The 17,884-nt window shown below is 38.3% G+C and overlaps 1 protein-coding gene across 6 annotated transcripts in view; it reads left to right on the forward strand.

The window, feature by feature from the left end:
• The first annotated feature begins 208 nt into the window (after window positions 1-208).
• The window catches only part of ZDHHC14 (zinc finger DHHC-type palmitoyltransferase 14), a 93,970-nt gene continuing 76,294 nt past the window's right edge, over window positions 209-17,884 (forward strand). For all 6 annotated transcript variants that reach the window (XM_068184677.1, XM_068184679.1, XM_068184681.1 and 3 more), the window contains exon 1: window positions 209-1,483. In XM_068184677.1, the coding sequence (XP_068040778.1) occupies window positions 1,233-1,483 (251 nt within the window). In that variant the 5' untranslated portion in view covers window positions 209-1,232. The remainder of the gene's footprint in view (window positions 1,484-17,884) is intronic.

A 17,884-nucleotide genomic window follows, 5' to 3' on the forward strand; every position in this document is an offset into this window, starting at 1 on the left:
AGAAAGTCGCCGCTCACTGGTTCGCGAAGGGGGAAGCTGGGCGTTTTTCTCCCCTCGCTGCGGGGCCAGAGCACAGCGAAGCCAGGGACGCCGGCGGGGAGCCGCTCCTGTGCGCCGGGGGAGGGGGCGGGATGCGGGGGGGGGCCCGGCACCGCCGCGGGCCGTGGGCGAGCGCCTGCGGCGGGGCGGGGTGCGAGCGGCCGCGGCGGCGCTGAGCCGGGCGGCGAGGATGGTGCGGGGAGGGAGAAGTCCTGGCAGAGATCTAGCGGCGGAGAAGCCTCCCTGTCCCCTGCCTCCCAACCTCCCTCCCGCGGGGCCGAGGCGCTGGGGAGCATGAGGCGGCGGCGGGGACCTGTTGTGTAGGGAGAGGCGCGGGCAGGGAGGATGAGGAGGACCCGCTCCCGAAGCACTGGTGTCTGTCGGCGACCGGCCGTGCCCCGGGCTGCCACGGGCTCGGGAGAATCCCTTCCTGTGGAGTGGTGACAGGGGAGCTCTGCGCCCCTAGGTCTGCGCGGAGCGGCGGCCGCTTCCCGCTGGACTGCGGCTTTCAGGAAGAGGAGAGCTTCAAGTGTTCTTCGGAAGCTGGAGTTGCAGCCTGGTTCCTTTCTTGCCTTTTTTTTATTATTATTTTTATTTTTTTCCTCCCCTCCCCCTTAATGATTTGTTTCGCGTGTCTCTCGAGGGAGCGTCTTAGGAATGGTCATTTTTAGCAGTGGAATCTGCTGCGCAAAGGAGGATTATAACAAATCTCTATGAATGATAGACTCGATTGCTAAACCTTGCCTTGACCAACCTTCTGACCCTCGGAGAAAACTCTCAGGGTGTGCGTGGGAAGGAAAAAACCTCCCCATTTGAAAATAAACTTGATTTAAAAAGACTGATTTTTTTTTTGAAAGCCTAACTGATTTATAATTACTTTTTTTTTTCTTTTTGTCCTGTTTTGTGATAAGTTGTTTTTAAAAGGATTGTCCTACGTGGCTGTTTTGTAACTGGTGGAGGAAGGAAGGATCCCTCTCAAGCGTTTCTGATGTGACAGCTTTGGTTTCTGAAGAGTTAAGTGGTGTTTGCATGATACACCTATTGCTAGTCTGGTAGCAGACTTTATATCATTTTATTTGCCTTTTTTATTAACTGGGGCTGGTGGAGAGGGCTCTCTTGGTCAGAAGAATATTTGCACATATATATTTGTATATATTTTTGGTGGGGTTCTCCCCACATTTTACTCTTTCTTGATGACTCCTGGAGGTGGTAGTGGGCCCATGAAAGACTGTGAATACAGTCAGATCAGCACACACAGCTCTTCGTCTCCCATGGAGTCTCCCCATAAGAAAAAGAAATCAGTTCCCAAGAGAAAATGGGAGGTTTTTCCTGGAAGAAACAAATTCTTCTGCAATGGGAGGATCATGATGGCTCGACAGACTGGAGTCTTCTACCTGACTCTTGTTCTCATCTTGGTCACCAGTGGACTCTTCTTTGCCTTTGAGTAAGTGACTTTAAAGTCTTCATATATTCCTTCTCCTCCTCTAGTTTCTGGCTGAAAGCAAAATTAGCATTTTTATTTAGGAGAGGATGCTGACTGAATTCCACCAATATTGATTAATTGAAAATACCATCTGATAAGATGCTGAGGGGTACACAATACAGTTTGGGTTATCATACTCTGTGGAAAACTAATGAGAGTTGCAGTTGCTTTTATACCACAGGTTTCCAGCTCTTACTGGTGTTGAAAGAGGTGTGTAAAACAGCAGGTTTGGGATGACCAGGAAATGATGAGGCTCCTCATCTGTCGGTTACTCTGAGAATCAAAACTGGCACATGCAAAAATACTGACCCTTTGAAACAGATCTGAATACAAGAAAATAGTATTTTCATTAGTTTTTTTAATTGGGCATGATTTTTTTTTTCTCTTAACATCATTTTAATAGCTTGTAGATGATATTCAAAGTGAAGAGAAAAAAGAGTTGTACAATTTTGTATGTTCCTAGCTTTCCACCACTAGGTAACAGCATTACTTTCTCTTTGTGATAACTTGTATGAGAGTTTAGTCTTAGTTTAAGCTACATTTACTTCGGAGGTTTTGATTGTATTTTTTTAAAGCTTCTGGCATCCTTCTAGGGCCTTTTTCTCTGTAGCTCTGGAGTCCTTTTCAACTGTGTAAAGTGAACACACAGTGACAGCAAATCAAATATACTGATTTTTACTCTTATGTTGTAGTAGTTAATTTAAACTACACATGGCAGTAAAGAATTAGGCATTTGATGTGAGCAATATTGTGTAACTTTTATTTACTTACTTTTATTTAGGAACCAAGTACAAAGAAGTTCACACTGCTAAAACACTTCTTGTAAGAATAATTGAGTTATCTTAAAGGGTTAGTGCTCCTTTACCTGCTTTAAATTATTGTGTTTTGACTTGTGGTAGTAAAATATCTTCAAATTACTTTTTTTTTTCTGCAATAAGAACTATTATTTATAACCAAGCTTCAATGCTGCCTCCAGAAATTGTTTTGCTAAGCAGTGCAGTTGAAAACCAAAGGTCATTCATTACTTGGTGTCTTCAAGCAAGAAGATTAGGACATTAACAAACCCTATATTGTACCTGTTAAATGCAGATCATCTTAACAATAGTGGTAGCAGTAAAGAAGGTAAAAATGCTCAGCAGGTAATGAGTGGTTAAATATGTGTGAGCTCAGTAGATTGTCATTAGGGGCTCCAGGTAACTTTAGGGGGGTTTATTAAATGTAAATCTTCTGCAGACATTATGAAGTGGCTTGAGTATCATTTGAGTAGTTTAAATAGCACAGACAATGATGGTATCCACACTGCAAGTGTGTTTACTTTCCTGGTTTTAAACGGGTATTAAAGGTGTAACCTCTAATAGTATGACAGTATTGCTTTAGGACTGGGTGCTACTCTATTCTGTTTGCCATGATTAAGCTTTTGGAAAGCTCTTCTATGCGGGATGAGACTTCTGTCTGTGTGCAATCTCATCACCTTCAGCACAGCCTCTGAAGCCTGCTGGACTTCCTGCGGTTACCAGAATGTAAATATAGGATTGAAAGTATAATGTTTTATAATCAGGTTTGTAAAACTGATTTATTAAGTAACCATTTGCTATTTATTTATATGTTTTAACACGTTGATCTTTCAGAGGTAAATTTTCTTAGCAGCTGCGTGATTCAGAACTGCTAAGGCAGGATGAGCTGCTAGCTGTTCATCACCTTCTGATTTCATCACTGCTGTCAGCTACATGCTCTACCAGAGTTGAATTCTGCAACTTCCATTGTGTATTTGAGAGTACTTGCAGTGTAACTGTATGTGATTGACAAGATTTTTAGTCACGGATTTTCATATATAGTTGGTGCTTATTCTTACTGGCAGTCTTGAAGCAGGGAGGAATCTTGGGCTTTATATAATGGAACTGTATAAATTCTCTGTGTGTGTACTGGTCTTGAGTCATTCTTGTATCACTTGCACTCCTAAGGAAAATCAAAGTAGAGAGTGACAATGATATTTCATTTTTATAATGATAAGATAGATTTTGGTCTTTAGAAAGCACTTGTATTGAAAAACTATTAGTCATCCTCAGAAGGCTAATTAAAACCCAAATCTAAAGACTGTGAGAATGGTGTTCAGTATGTCTGTGATGGTTAAACTGCAGAGGATTGTTTATGTTCAAAAAAGAGGAGAGTCTCTTATTGAAGAGTGTTACTTTTAAGCAGTTTCTACTTGGGTCTGTTCCTAGTAGTGTGAAGTTACTATTTATTGATCAGTGATAACATCCTGAGTGTTAAGTGTCACTGCCATTATTGGCTGTTTTGATGATGGCATTCCTCACTAACCAGCCATTTATTGAATATGACAGAAATGTCTTTCAATCCTTCGTGTACCTGTGGAGCAAAGTGGTTTTTAAATGAACATGTGCCATGTGTGTCTGAAACATAAGGTCAAACTGCCACTGAAGAGGAAGGTACCCTGTATGTTTGTGGAAATGTTGGTTCTTTTTTTGCTACAGTGGAAATAAATTATTTTATTCCCTTTGGTTTTGGAAACTTGAAAATGGGTACTCATGGTTCAAATCATTCCTTGGTTACAGGCTGGGAAGGCGGGGGAGGTAGGAAAGATTACTTGGACAGCTAATTCCTTGGAAAGCATCATGCTAACATAAACAGTTGTCTTTTATACTTTGGCTTCATTTGTTCCTTCAGTGTGATTTCCCTCCCTTCTATTTTACTCTTGACATCCATGCATCCAGAGCTGTATCTCATGTGCTTTGGAATAGTCTTGAGGGAAGAAATACATTTCTCAGAGTCAGTAAATCCTGTGTCTCCAAAAGCAAAGGTATGTCATGCATCTTGACCTGTATAGCTTTTGACATTGAGTCATGCCATTGTATTCTTTGTTTCTTTATATTTATGCTTTTTTGCTATTTTTTTTCTCCAGCTTCTGCTTTCAGCTGATTTTATTCCTTTCTCTGTGTTGACTTTTATCTCTCATATACTCGAAGTGCATCACCACTTCTTCCTTTTATCATTTCACTGTTCTTTTTTATTTTCAAAGAGATAAGCCAGAATTTGCTTAAAAGAAAAACAAGAAACCATGAGTTTTCAAGCAGGTAAAATATTTATAAGTCCTGCTTCCCTCCCTTTCCAAAGGAAGAGATTGCAAATAACAAGCAGTTTTATATCTGCTTTAACTTGTTTATTAAATGTAACGTGAATGATTGCAAGCACTTTTGGGTCCTAAGAGGGATGCTGTGCTAAGTTGTTTTTTAAAAACTATGCCTATTTTAAATTGATCAAAATGAGACACCACAAATTACTGAATTTGTCTTTGAAATGTGGGTATTTACTTTACCTTGAAATTTTTTTCTAACCCTAACCTTGAGTTATTTAGCTGTTTCTTCTTTTTTTCTTGTAAATTTGGCCTTGTGTTGCATTTTGGTTTTTTCCTTTGCCTTACACCAGTACACAGAGATGTATATTTTCCCAAACTATTTAGCACTCATTTATCAAGGTAGCTGCATTTAAAGCTTAGAAAACAAACTCCTCTCCACAGAGCAAAGATAGCATCTGTAACTGAAGGGTAGATCTGTTGCTGTGTGTAGCCAGTTCAACAATTGTATTTACATGTGTGTAAAGTCTTTATTTGTGCAGTAGAGGCAGAACTAACATACTTCATACTTACTGCACTTAGCTTGGTATGCATATTCAAAAGAAATAAGAGCTTATTATGCTCATGGTCGTTTGGGATCCTATTTCTGTAGGTCACAGAAAAGCAAAATGGATGCTGAGTGATATATTTAACACAGTAGGATTTGTGAAACAAATGTATTGTTGTTAAAAGGCAAATCTCATGTGGATGCACAAGATCATGAGTTTCAGAGTGGTGGCTGATGACCTCGGCTGTGTTGCCTCTGGGTGCTGCCTTTCCTCTTGGGCTTTACTGGGCAGGTTGCAGGGAGGAACATGTCTTCACCTGAGCTGCTTCAGCTCAAGCAGGCAAATTAAACTTCCCATAAAACGTGGGTTTGAGTGAAGGTGCCGACTGAACTGAATTGACTCCAGCACAGTCATGTTTTCTTCTGTCAACTTATTTGCAGGGTGAGTGGCTCTGGAAGAAGGTTGAAACAGATGGTAGGATGCTGGAAGGGCTGAAGCAGTGCAGCTTTTCTCTCTAAATGTGAATCAGAGCTCTGTCACTTCTGATACCTCTTGATGCTTGCACTGATTCAGCAAGCTGGAGGGGTTTTTAGTTTGTTTGTTTTTAGCTAACTAACACTTGATTTTTAAATTTTTTTGGTTTTTTTAGTGAGCATTTGTGTAAATGCATTTTCTTGGAAAAGATGTGTGCTGGAAAATTATTTAAACTGAGGCTATGTGCATATGTGTGCACAAACCATTGATTTCTGTGCTCTCAGAGTTGCTGGCAATCTTTTCCATGCCTCCCACTTTGAAAACTGGTGTGACTGAAGGACATTCATGAGTCACACTTTCTGATGCTGTGTGTGGATTGTTCAATATTGAACTTCTGTGGTGGAGTGGTGTAACTTGCTGCTCACTGCGACAAACCTCTGTGTGTAAACGCTGGTGTCAGTAAGCTGAGCATTTTCACTGTGGTATCAACAACCCTTCTCATCTTATGGCAGGTGTTTTGTGCTCTTGCAAGAGGCAGTCTCTTAGCATGACACTGTATGTCAAGTAGGTGGAATGTTAATCTAATAACCCCCTTTATCTTTAAGACAAGTAAGTTACTTGTGTCTCCTAATGACCATGTCCTTAAACGATGAGTTCTTAGAAGAAAGTGCTAGCAATCCAACTTCAACTGTTAAAAGCTGCTCTAAATTTATAGGGCATTTCCAGTTGAAGACGTCAAAATGGATTGTAAAGCAAAAATTATAGTATATAAACTAAAATTGTTATTCAACAAGAGAACTACATCCTTTTCTACATGGAAGGCAGTCACTGCCTAATTGTGCATAGGTGAGTGCAGTGTTGAGTAGGTGTTCTTTCCTCCCAGTTTTACTTTGTTGGTTTTTTTTAAAGCTGTCATTAAAATTAAACCAGAGGAATATTTCTGTTCCTTATTTTGTCATTTTACACATCTCTGATAACTTACTGAAAAAGACATGGAATACAGTAAGTCTAATCTTTATGGTTTTCACTTTGTATTGAGCAAATGATTTCTAAGGGACTGTATGCATTCCAAGCAGAATGTTTATTCTTTGCATTTAATTGCCCTGAAAATAATAACTGTCAGAATCAAATATCTGCCATGTACTAAGTACATCTAATGTTTTTTTTCTTGATGAGGGACTTTTCTTCATTACAAAAGTAGACTCTCTTGAGTTTCTCAGTGATCTGAGCAAGTGTGTCTGCTGAAGTTTCTCCCTGGCCAAAATAGGGTAGTTTTGTACTACCATATCTCAAAAATAGCATGTCACTGAGCAGGTGTGTCAGTATAAACGTGTAAACCTGCTTTGAATGAATTGTATGATATAAATTGAAATCATTCTGCCCAGAAATTAACTTATGGCATTTGACATTAGGTCATGACTTCTGTTCAAGGCTAGGTCTATTTACATGGAAGTGGACAATGATTAAGTGCTTTATTTTTCAGAGTAAAATTCTGTGAGGATAACAGAAAGAAAGATAATCTCTCATGTTTTTAGAAGTCGTGACTTCCCCTGAAACTGTAGAACCATTTAATGGTTTTGTAACACTAACCTGCTTTCCAAAACAGCTGTTAAACAGCTTTTTTTCTTTTTTTATGAGGGTGTTTGGTTTGTTGGTTTTTGGTGGTTTTGTTTTTGTTTTGGCTGGGGATTTTTTTTTTATATTTAGCTTAGTTGATGGCATTTATCTGCTGTTTCATGGAGAAGTTTTGAACACTTTTTTAATTTTTCTACTTATATTTCTATATTTTCTTTGTGGAGGGGCAGGGAAATGAAAATAGAGACTATAATAGTATAGTGGGATGTCAGCTTCTGGGATGTTGGCTTCTCAGATACTATATTATTTGGGGACCTTGAGGAAATAATTGTGTAGCTTTGAATCATCAATACACATGAATTGTGAACATTAGTGATCAACTTTGCCTGATGCCACCCAAAGCCTTGGGAAACTCAATCACTACTGCCTGGTGGGTAATTTCTAGGCTCACCATCAGTGTTGTAGATAGGTGTAAATCCTTACCTGGACCATTTTATATTCGTTCCAGAGAAGGGGGGAAAAAGGTAATTTTAATAGTTTAGTTCTTTTATTTATATATAAATATATATATATATATATATGTGTGTGTGTGTATGCATGAATGTGTATATGTATCTTCAAATGTTTACAATGCTGATGGCTAATACTTCTCTACATCTTCAATCTCCAGAATATGAGTTTTGACTTGTAATCTTGTGACAGTTGTTTGATACAATCTATCTTAATTTATCACTGAAAAGTTTGAGGCTTCTATTGTTGATATGTGCATATTATGCCTGTTTTATTTTGTCCTTCCCTGAGTAGGTGCTATTGCCCCTTTGAATGAATGAATGTGTTTTAAAGGTATAAAATGTATCTTTTGGAGACTGGTGTAGTCATATTAAATAAATTTACACTATTGAAATCTCTGTCTGTTCTTCTTGGAAGACTTCTCCTATCAACTCAGCAGAAATTTTCATTTGTGTTTTAAAGGAAAGATGGTCTTTTTCAGGTGTTTTTTCAAGTTAGTTTCTCAGTATTCATGTTATATGTTTAGGTTCATGTAAAGTATTCTTTTAATTCATATTGAAAATTGGACTAATTATGCAAAAAATACCTTTGTTGCTATATGATTTAATTTCTGTCTTAGCTGTCATGTTACATTATTATTTTGTAAATGGCATTTCATGCAAAATGGAGTATCTCAGTGAATCTGGATGACCAAGAAATTTTCTTCTGAGTGTGGACAGGAAGAGGGTTGGCAAAATTCTGTATGGAAAAATATCTGGGTTTTTTTTGTAGATCTTAACACCTAAGTTTTACTTTTTAAATAGTCAAAACCCCAGCAAAATAAATTTTCTAATGGAAATGGTCTCTCCATTCTAGTGCATTCTAGAACTGTTGACTGTAGCACTAAAACACAAACTAATTAATGAGAAAGTGAAAATTGCTGCAGAAGAGAAATCTGAGATTTTTTTTAACTTTCTAAGGTGTGCGCTTGTTTCAAAATGGCCCGGTCAAAAACCCCTACAACACTAGCTTAAAATACTGTAACATTTTGAAAAATTGCTTAAAAAGTTGAACAGCTTTATCTGGGAAATTTTTCTTATCCCAATAGGTGATTCTTGCAAGTGATGCTGTAGTAGCTGATGATCACTTCAGGTCCAGGCTACCAGTGAAAGTTTGCACATTGCAGTGCAGCTCATCTTTCATGTGACAAAGCTGATGGAAAAGGGGGAAAATCCCCTGAAGTCAGCTGGAACTACAAAAGTTTATTAAACTTCATATAATTACAGCTCATTTGTTTTTCAGAACTTAATACAAAACTGTAAAGTGGGTCATTATTTATAAATCAAAGAGTCAAATTGAGAAATCAAGATGAAGCCTATGTTTAATAGCCCCAAATAAAATTCTGTTTACATTTTGCATGTAGCAGAAGTACTAAGTTATAATAACATAAAGCATACTTATGGAAGGATGCTGAAGTTGTTTTGAAGTTTCAGGTTTGGGCAACACATGCCCTGTCCCTTACTGTGTGGTTTCTGTTTGTATTTGAGCTCCTGCTCATAAGGCAGTGAATAGGCAGAGGGGGCTTTCTGCAGTGTGCATCAGTGGAGCTCTTATCCAAATGGATCCTAGAACTTCAGTTACTAAGTTGACAGTGTGCTGTAGTGAGATATGATTATATATGATGATACAATTCTGTGTATGATCACTTCCATTTCATCAGTGTCCATAGGGTTTATTCACAAAATAATGTGGGATGGTGCCTGATGAGGGCTTACATAATGAGCTTGGCTAATGAGATCACAGCTGGTTTTGTTTTGTGTTTTTCCACCCCTGCTGTCCTCTGAAGTTGCTTACTGCAATAAATACTGGCAGTGTGCATTTATTATAGTAAATATGCAGTCAGTTCAGCTGCTTCTATAAATTTTACTCTTATTTTAAACAATAAATTATGAAACAAATCAAATAGAGTACTGAAAAACAAACTGAAAACAGAAAACCTGAGCTTATAAGTTGATGTACATAGAATCTGAAGTTTGTGAATTTCATATTGTAGTTTAAGTGCAAGATAACATTTTTACGCTGTCTGCAGTGAATGAATCTATGACGTTGGTTTGAAGGCTTTAGTATGTTTCTTGTACCTGTGATCAATATATATCAGCTCTTAAGAGCAAGGAGCAGATATATTAGAATTTATTAGTATTTTAACAGAAATACTTTGCATAATACTACAAATTATGAATGTAGATTAAAAACATGGTCAGGAATTGGAAGCTTCCTCTTCCCACCACCTTGCAAAAGGAATGCCAATACAAAATTTCTCTGATTTTGATAAATTTTGTATCCCCTCTTTTTTGAACTGTATAGCATTGTCTGTATATCAGGAGTTTGCACTCTTGGTCTTGCATGTCCATTGCACTTGTGAGGTACCCCAGTGGTTACAAATGCCATGATTCCGGGCAGAGAAGCAAGTGTCAGATCAGCCTGTGATTAAATTTTGCTGGCATGCTTGATTGTGCACGTGGTGTGGGTTTTCATGGCACATCTGTGCATGTTCCTTAGTAAACACTTTTATTAGTAAAAAGGGTTTTCTGGTGTTCAGTTAGTATATGGAAGAGTTAGAATTGTTCCTTATTTGGAACTGTGTAGAGTAGCTGAAAGTACTGTGAAGCACAGTAAATGCTGTAATAGCTGTGGCTTGTCTCTCATCAGCACTACAACTCATTAATAAACTTGCTTCTTGTGAGTATGGTTTCCGTAGAGCTGAAGCTCATAATGTGCCTATATGAGGAAAGAATACAGTTTTTTAGATACTTTTGTTATTGAACATGATTTGAACTCTTTCCAGGGCTGAGAGGCACTGGGTGTGGGAACAGCAAGTAAATTCTATCATTAGTCAGGTTAGATGGGTTCATGAAGTGTGCTGCATGGTGTGATACCAAGGATTGGAGTGCACATTTAAAGGAGCATATTCACTGCTGATTTGCTTCAGTGCGTTAGTTTGGAGTAGAGAAAGTTCATGGGGGAATCCTATTTAATAAGTACCTGACTGGGGAGAGGGAATGAAAAAAAAGAGCCTTGGACCCTTCTCAGTTGTGTTCAATAACAAGACACAAAATAAATTACCTTTAAAACAGAAGAAAGAAGGGTGGAGTTTTTTTGTTAATTCTTTTTTTTTAGTCTGCTTGCCTGTTTTGTTTTGATTTGTGGGGGTTTTTTTGCTGTGAGGATGATTTGGCATGGGCATAGGTTACCCAGGGAGACTATGGACATACTGAAAACCAGCCAGATACAGACCTGAGCAGTCTTCTCTAGCTGACCCTGCTTTGATCTGGAGAAGTTAAACCAAATTTTCAGAGTTCTTCAGCTGTTCTGTAATATCTGTGGAAATCAGAGAACTTACCATAACACAGCAAAGCAAGATGCTTTTAATCTAGCAAGATAATTTTAATCTTGTTTTGATGACTCATTATCACCTACATACTTTGAGAACTTCAGTTTTATCTGGTCGTAAAATATGAACCTAAAGTCTCAGTCTAACAAAAGTGAAATTCATAGCTGTTCTTTCTGACCCTTCTCTTTTCTCACATTTGAATGTGGCTTTCTCAGTTCAAAGTGCATTTTCTAACAGTTTTTCGAGGTTCTTTTCCTGCCTTTTCTGCTGTTCCTCTCCAAGTTTTGCCCTCTACTATTCATCTGGCTTTTGCTGAATTATAGTTAGTATTTTCTTTTCTTATAAATAACAGCATTAAGTTTTAATAAATTTCATACAGAAGAATGTCTCTGTATACAGTTGTTCCAGCAGTGTTATATGTTCAGCTGGTTGTCTTAGTCTTGCTTTCGTAAACCTTTCTCTCCTTCCATCAATATTCCTAAACACTTGTTCACTTTTAATAGGCTAAGATCACTGTTGCTGTAGAAGGGGTGTGAAGGCAGTAAAGTTGAAAGATTTAATTTTTCCCTTTCCATAGTCATAAAAAATGAGCACTTTTTTTTTTTTCCCTGTAATCTGCATTGTTTGCCTATATCATTATGCAAGTATGTGAAATCATGGGTCTGTCTCCTAGCGCTTGAGCCAGGTCCAGAAGTCCTTTGGATCCTGCAGGTTCAGCTTCCTCCTTGAGCCTGCTACTTGACAAGACCAGTTTCTGTACCTTAAATGATAGTGTGTTCCAGCTTCAAAACTCCTAGACATGAATGAAACTACTTTAGCAGCTGAAAAGCTGCTAAAGCTAGATTAGTTATCTTTGGGGAATGGAAAACACCCTAGATATGTCAGATTAGTCCAAGCTCCCTATAAAGGGTGATTTGCTTAAAAAATTAAATGTGTAAATAATTCCAGCAAGGCAAGTGTCCAGTTCTGGATTAAAAACTGGAAATAAAATAATAAGAGAAGAAAGCTTAAATGATACAGTGTGTATTTTATTGAAGCAAAAGATTATATATATGAATTAATTTTTATGTCCCATAGCAGCTGTCAGAATTAAGTTTCTCCAAGGCTGGTGAAAGCCAAGGGGGACATCTTCCCATACCACATATCCAAAGCACTGGGTTTATAGAGTAAACTTCATGTCTGTATACCTGCCTGCTTTCTTTGAGAAGCCAGAAGTTGACATTCTGCTCAAGAATTCAAACAACACTTGAGCGTATTTTATAGGAGCATCCTAGTTTCCTTTCTGTTTACAAGTCTCCATTGCAGGACGATAAATCTGATGGTTACAGAGTGCTGAAAAGGATGGACCCACCTCTTCCCTTCTCCAGGCCTCAGATGTACCTTCTTTTGTCTTGCTCTGCTGTTTTCCCCACCCAATGGTGAGCCACTTCAGGGAGTTTCCTTCCTGCACAAAGACTGTCCTTCCCTTCTGCCTACACAAAGAAAAACTTTCTGCTGCTTTAGATCACTGAGCTGAATCTCTGAAAATGCAGAAAAAATGTTATTACTAGTGGGAGGCAGGAGGTTGTCAGATCATCTCCACTGTGCTTTGGAACTGTATCCCAGCTTTAGGAAACTTGTTAAGTAGTCTTGGCTCTTTGGCATCTGTGAGGGTGTGAACAGAAAATCTTAGTTGCTTAATGAAAATCTGCAGAGTTTGGACTTTTTAACCATTCTTTATTTCTGAAGTAACTGGATTGTAGTTTGTAGAACTTGAACCGCAGCATCTTTCAAACAGCACCGCTTAGTTGTTCATGTCTTAGAGATTTTCTGATTTTTTTTTTGAAGACATCCACATTGTAACACAATACAGGGGCAGTAACTGGAGCAGTGTTTCTTCCTGCATAATTTCTTGGGTAGTCTGTGTTCCCCATTTCCAGACTGCAGAGCCAATGCATTGTATTGCATTTGATAGCAGAGCCTATGGAAAGCTCCCTGAATGCTTCTTGACTTTAGTCTTTATAAAAACAGCTGAGTTAGCTCAAAATATGCTAAACTGAATCAGTATTGTCAATCCTTGCCATTTCTCTGAGATAGCAAACAACATAGGGAATAAATAGCATGTTTCTTCACAGTCCCGTTTTGTTGCATGCTTGGGTGGGGTTTTTGTTTTGTTGGTTTGTTTACTGTTGTAAATGTTGAAACTTTCATCTTAGGAGGTTGAAGGAAAGATGATAAAGCAGTTAATGGAAATCTGAACAGCCTGCATGCAAGAGACTATTGGAGTGTATGTCTCTATTCACAGTGCGATTAAAAAATGGCCTTTAAAATGATTTTGTGAAATAAGACACCTAAAGCTAATTAGAGCAGAAGGAATTGTCTATAGAGCAGAAGACTTGGAAGAAGTTGTGGACTGAAATCTGACAGAGATTAATATCATTCAATATAAGATCTTGAAAGGATAATCATTCTTTTACAAGACCCAAAACTCAGAAGACTCTCTTCACCTTGAGGTGTGGAGGATTTGAGACTTCTCATCACTGATGAGATCAGTGTTCATCTTTAGAGTAGAATTTGGAATTTTTTTCCTCCACAGGCTCTTTTAGGATCAAGCTGCACTGTGCATTGTTTTTAATACTAGTCTCTGAAAGCTGGAATCTCATTTCCAGTACTTGAGTATATCACAAGTAGTGTGCTGGAGGGCAGAGGGACATTGCAGAGGAAAGCCTATAAGGACTGGGTGGAGTAAAATAATTTTGCTTTTTTACTCAGCTCAAACTCGAGTTTCGGAAACAGGCAATTGACTATGAATGTGAAAAACAACTGACATACTTGAGTCCCAGTGAGTGAAACTGTTATGGGCTGATATCCAGCTTGATTGAAAAGTAAACATGCCCTTCCCAATGCACATACCTTTCTATTATTGCATCCTAGAAAACTTTAACCAACAATTCAGGTTGCTAAATGATTGTCTGAAGGTGCATTTACCCAGTGGTTGACTGTTCTTGGTGATACTAAGTTTTATTTTCTGTTCTGAAACTTCTATAAACAGTTGTTGGCACTAGTTCTTGCTGTTGCAACAAAGAAATGCCTTTTGCAAAAGGAGATCAAAAAGTTTGTTGCTTCTTAGTTCAATGCAAAAGTGACATTTTATTGAAATAATACTGTCGCATACAATAATATTTTAATTTCAGCTTTATTGCAAGTATTATTTCTGACTGCACAGTAAAGGTCAAAGATACAGGGAGCATATAATTTGTTACTGAAGTTGATCCCCACAGATAAGAGTTGCATAGTTCTGTTATTCATTCAGAATGAGTGCACCCCTAGGCCAGCTATACTTGTCCTCATATTCTTATGAAAAGATGGACAGTTTTGGAAGGTTGTTCAATACATGCAGAAGAGTTGGGAGTTGAGGGGGAACACGGAGCGGAGAAGAACTGAACTGCTATAGTATTTGCTTCTGGAAATAAATTTAATATACTCAAGGGAAAGTTGTTTTGTTTCCATATTTATTTAGTACCTGTAGGTAAGGCGATAACAATTTTGGATACACATGCTGGATTTTTCAGTTGTTACTGCATCCAGTACTGTAGACATAGTTGGACTGTACTCTTAAGTTGCTTATGCATGTTGTGTCCTATCAACATCCCTCTCACTTCAGAGCCTGAAAGTAAAAAATAAGCATATGAAAAATAGTTGTGAATAGATATGAAATGTTGGCAAGACTTGTGATGAAACACTGACAGTGTTCATCAGTCCTGCTTCATTGGTGCAGAGTTAAGAATGCTGGGAATGACAGCATGGGGCATAGAACTTTGTTATTTGACTCCTTTGGAGTTTGGTTATTTATATATTTGTTTTAAGGGGAGGTCAGGAAAGAGAACTGTAATGGGCAGCTATACTGGTAGCGCTTCAAAGTTTCATTTTTTTTTTTTTTTTTTTTCAGTCCAGAAATACTCTTCCATTTTACCGTTCTTGATTTCTCTTGTGCTAATCTTTCATGATGGGGAAGCTCTGTAGCTCTGACCAGCATTTTGTTCTTTTTTTGACTTCTAGTATGATAATGGTCAGAGAAAGACCTGGGAGATTGGCTTGCAGGTAACATGTAGAAGAGATCGTGGGTTATTCTGACTCTTGGTTATACATAGGCAGGAGTATGAATGTGTGGTGGTCTCTCAAAGATGTGTGTTGTGTTGTCTTCATAAAAGTACTGACATTTGCCAAGAACTTGATTTTTAACAAGTAAAATCTGATAGCTGTGCCTATGCTGAACATGCCTCCCTGAGGGCAAGGCAGAACTCCTTCACTGAAATTACGGTTTTAAGCAATGCCAGCCTAATCACGAGTTTGGTAGCACAGCTGGTTTTGGGAATTAAGCTCTGCTCTGTGGGGCTGCTTTCACCTGTGGCTGTAGGCAGCATAAATGGAGAAACTCTTTAAATTGGTTCATTCACCATTTGCCTTCCAGTTTCTGCAATCTCAGGATCTGTACAGTGTTACTATGCAGAAATCATCTTTATGTAAACTCCCGTTCATCTCCAGAACTGTCCCATGTAAAGGTGTAAAGGAAACAGATTCTCTGGGGGCATTTGAGGTGGAAGTCTTAAAACTGAAAGGCATACGACAGAAGAAGGGGAGCCTGGCGGAAGAGTATCAGATTTAACTTCTACAGGCATGCTGGCATTTTATTTCATTTTGGCAGTCTTGAATGTAGCAATCTCACAGTTTGTTTTAGAATGGCTTTTCTGTGTCTAATTATTAGACAAGTAAGTTCCCAAACAGACACTATTTCTGTTCTTCTCCACATACTTCTTCTCAAATCATTATTTTCCCTTCTCTTCTCTTGTATGTGCTTGTTCTTTACTGTTATGTTCTGTGGATTGATGTATCTTCCTCTGGGTCTTTTCAGAGAGCCATAAAAGGGGCAGCACTGCCTCTTCTGCTCAACAGTGTAGTTACTCACTGTAGTTACTGGAAGAAACTGGGAGGTGTTCTTTGCAGGCAACAGAGTACATTAGTGAATTAATAGAACTGAGTGTTCTGCACAGGAGGCTACTGCTCTGCTGTATGAAACAAGGTGGCTTGATGCATCACCTGTTTTTAACGTGGTACCTAATGCATTGTACAGAATACTTGATCAAGTGTGGCTAAATGCTGCTTGTATAGGGATAAAAAATATAAACCCTGCTTTGTAACCCTAAATACTGATACTGCTTTTGAGTCAAAGTTCTAAGCAAATTGCATAAGTGCAGCTATTTGATTTAACTACACATCAGTAGTGAAACATGTGTACAAAAGTGACCAGTGAAACTGTCTAGGTCTTGATGACATGGAATTCTTAGCAAATGTAGGTTAGCAAGGTCCATGATGTAATGGTTTTTAGTTTTTAGTGTTTACCCTTTTCATTTTGTGACCATTTTATGTGCTTAAGATGCTGTTCTTCACAAGGTAATGTAATGCAGATAGTTTGATAATTAGGCACACCAGCCCTATATCGACTGGTTTTGATTTTCATATTGTAGTGCTTCAGAACCTTCTTGTTTGCTATCATTTTTTGTCATTACTTCCAACACAATTCCTGCATTCTGATTCTGACAATCAGCTTTCATTTGTGCTCTTTCTGTATCAGCATTAAATATTATTTTTTTGTTTTGTTTTGTTTTGAAGGTGCAGAAAACTTACTGCTTCAGCTTTGGTCATATATCATAGTTCTAAATTTATTTTCAGTTTGTAAGATGACTCTACCTTTTGAGTAGACAGCTTATGTTGACTGAAGTGGACTAAAGTTCATTTACCAGTGGAGGAAACTGAGGAGATCATCTTGGTTCTCCAGTGACAGCATTGGTCTAGTATGGATGAAAAAAGAATAAATACATTGAAGTAGTGTTTAACTGTAAGTAGTAGTTGTAAGAGGTCAGGCATTGATCAGACTACAGGCAACTCAGAGGTGTGTGCATGTGTGTGACAGACATGCTGGATGAAACTTTTTGCTCCAGTAGAGATTTTTTTCAGCTGTTGGTCAGCAGGCACAAAACCTAGTTAATACTAAACAGCTGTCAGGATGGAGAAGCAGAGCTACGTTTGCTTTGCTGTTTGTTGTTATTTATTATTCCAGTCTGACTTGGGGTAGATTTTTTTGCAGGAAGATTGGCACTGGCTGCTTCCTCAGCTAGTTATGAGGGCTCCCTGCCATTTTAAGTTTATTTTTCTTGCACAAAGCCTGGGAAAAAAGATGGACCTTGTTCTGAAGGTCACTATGTCCAGCTGTCTTTTTGAGCAATGGGAATGAATGCGTTTCAGAACTACTGACCCTTCATATATAATGTTGTGCCACTGACTGCCCTCATTTAAAGCAAAGACCCACAGGACACTGAAGGGATTGCAGAAGTGGTGGAAATGAATGAGGAGCATGTCTTGTTAAAGTAGCTGAATGCCATGGATTCTTGTATAGGCAGGTTCCACTGGAATTCTGGAATTTTCTTTAAGCAAAGTTCATCCACAAACAAACCTTTTCCTTTATTTGATGACAGCAGAGTTTGAAAGGAGCTATCTTTTTCTTCTGACAAGACATCAACTAAATTTTACTACTGTTTGTGACTTTTGATACATAAGGCTGTCTGCTGGGTGAGCTTGAGTCTGGTAATCTGCATCTCTCTTCATCTCATGGTTGTGAACACAGCTATGTCATCAGTTTAATAAAGGTATATCTGTAAGGTGGAGTTTGGCACATGAAAAGGAGAAAATGGCCACTGACAGATGCAATATTTGTTTGGTTTTTCTTTTTTTTTTTTTTTTTTTTTTTGTGGGTTTTT

Source organism: Anomalospiza imberbis, chromosome 3 (genome assembly GCF_031753505.1).
Source record: "Anomalospiza imberbis isolate Cuckoo-Finch-1a 21T00152 chromosome 3, ASM3175350v1, whole genome shotgun sequence".
NCBI classification, from domain to species: domain Eukaryota; kingdom Metazoa; phylum Chordata; class Aves; order Passeriformes; family Viduidae; genus Anomalospiza; species Anomalospiza imberbis.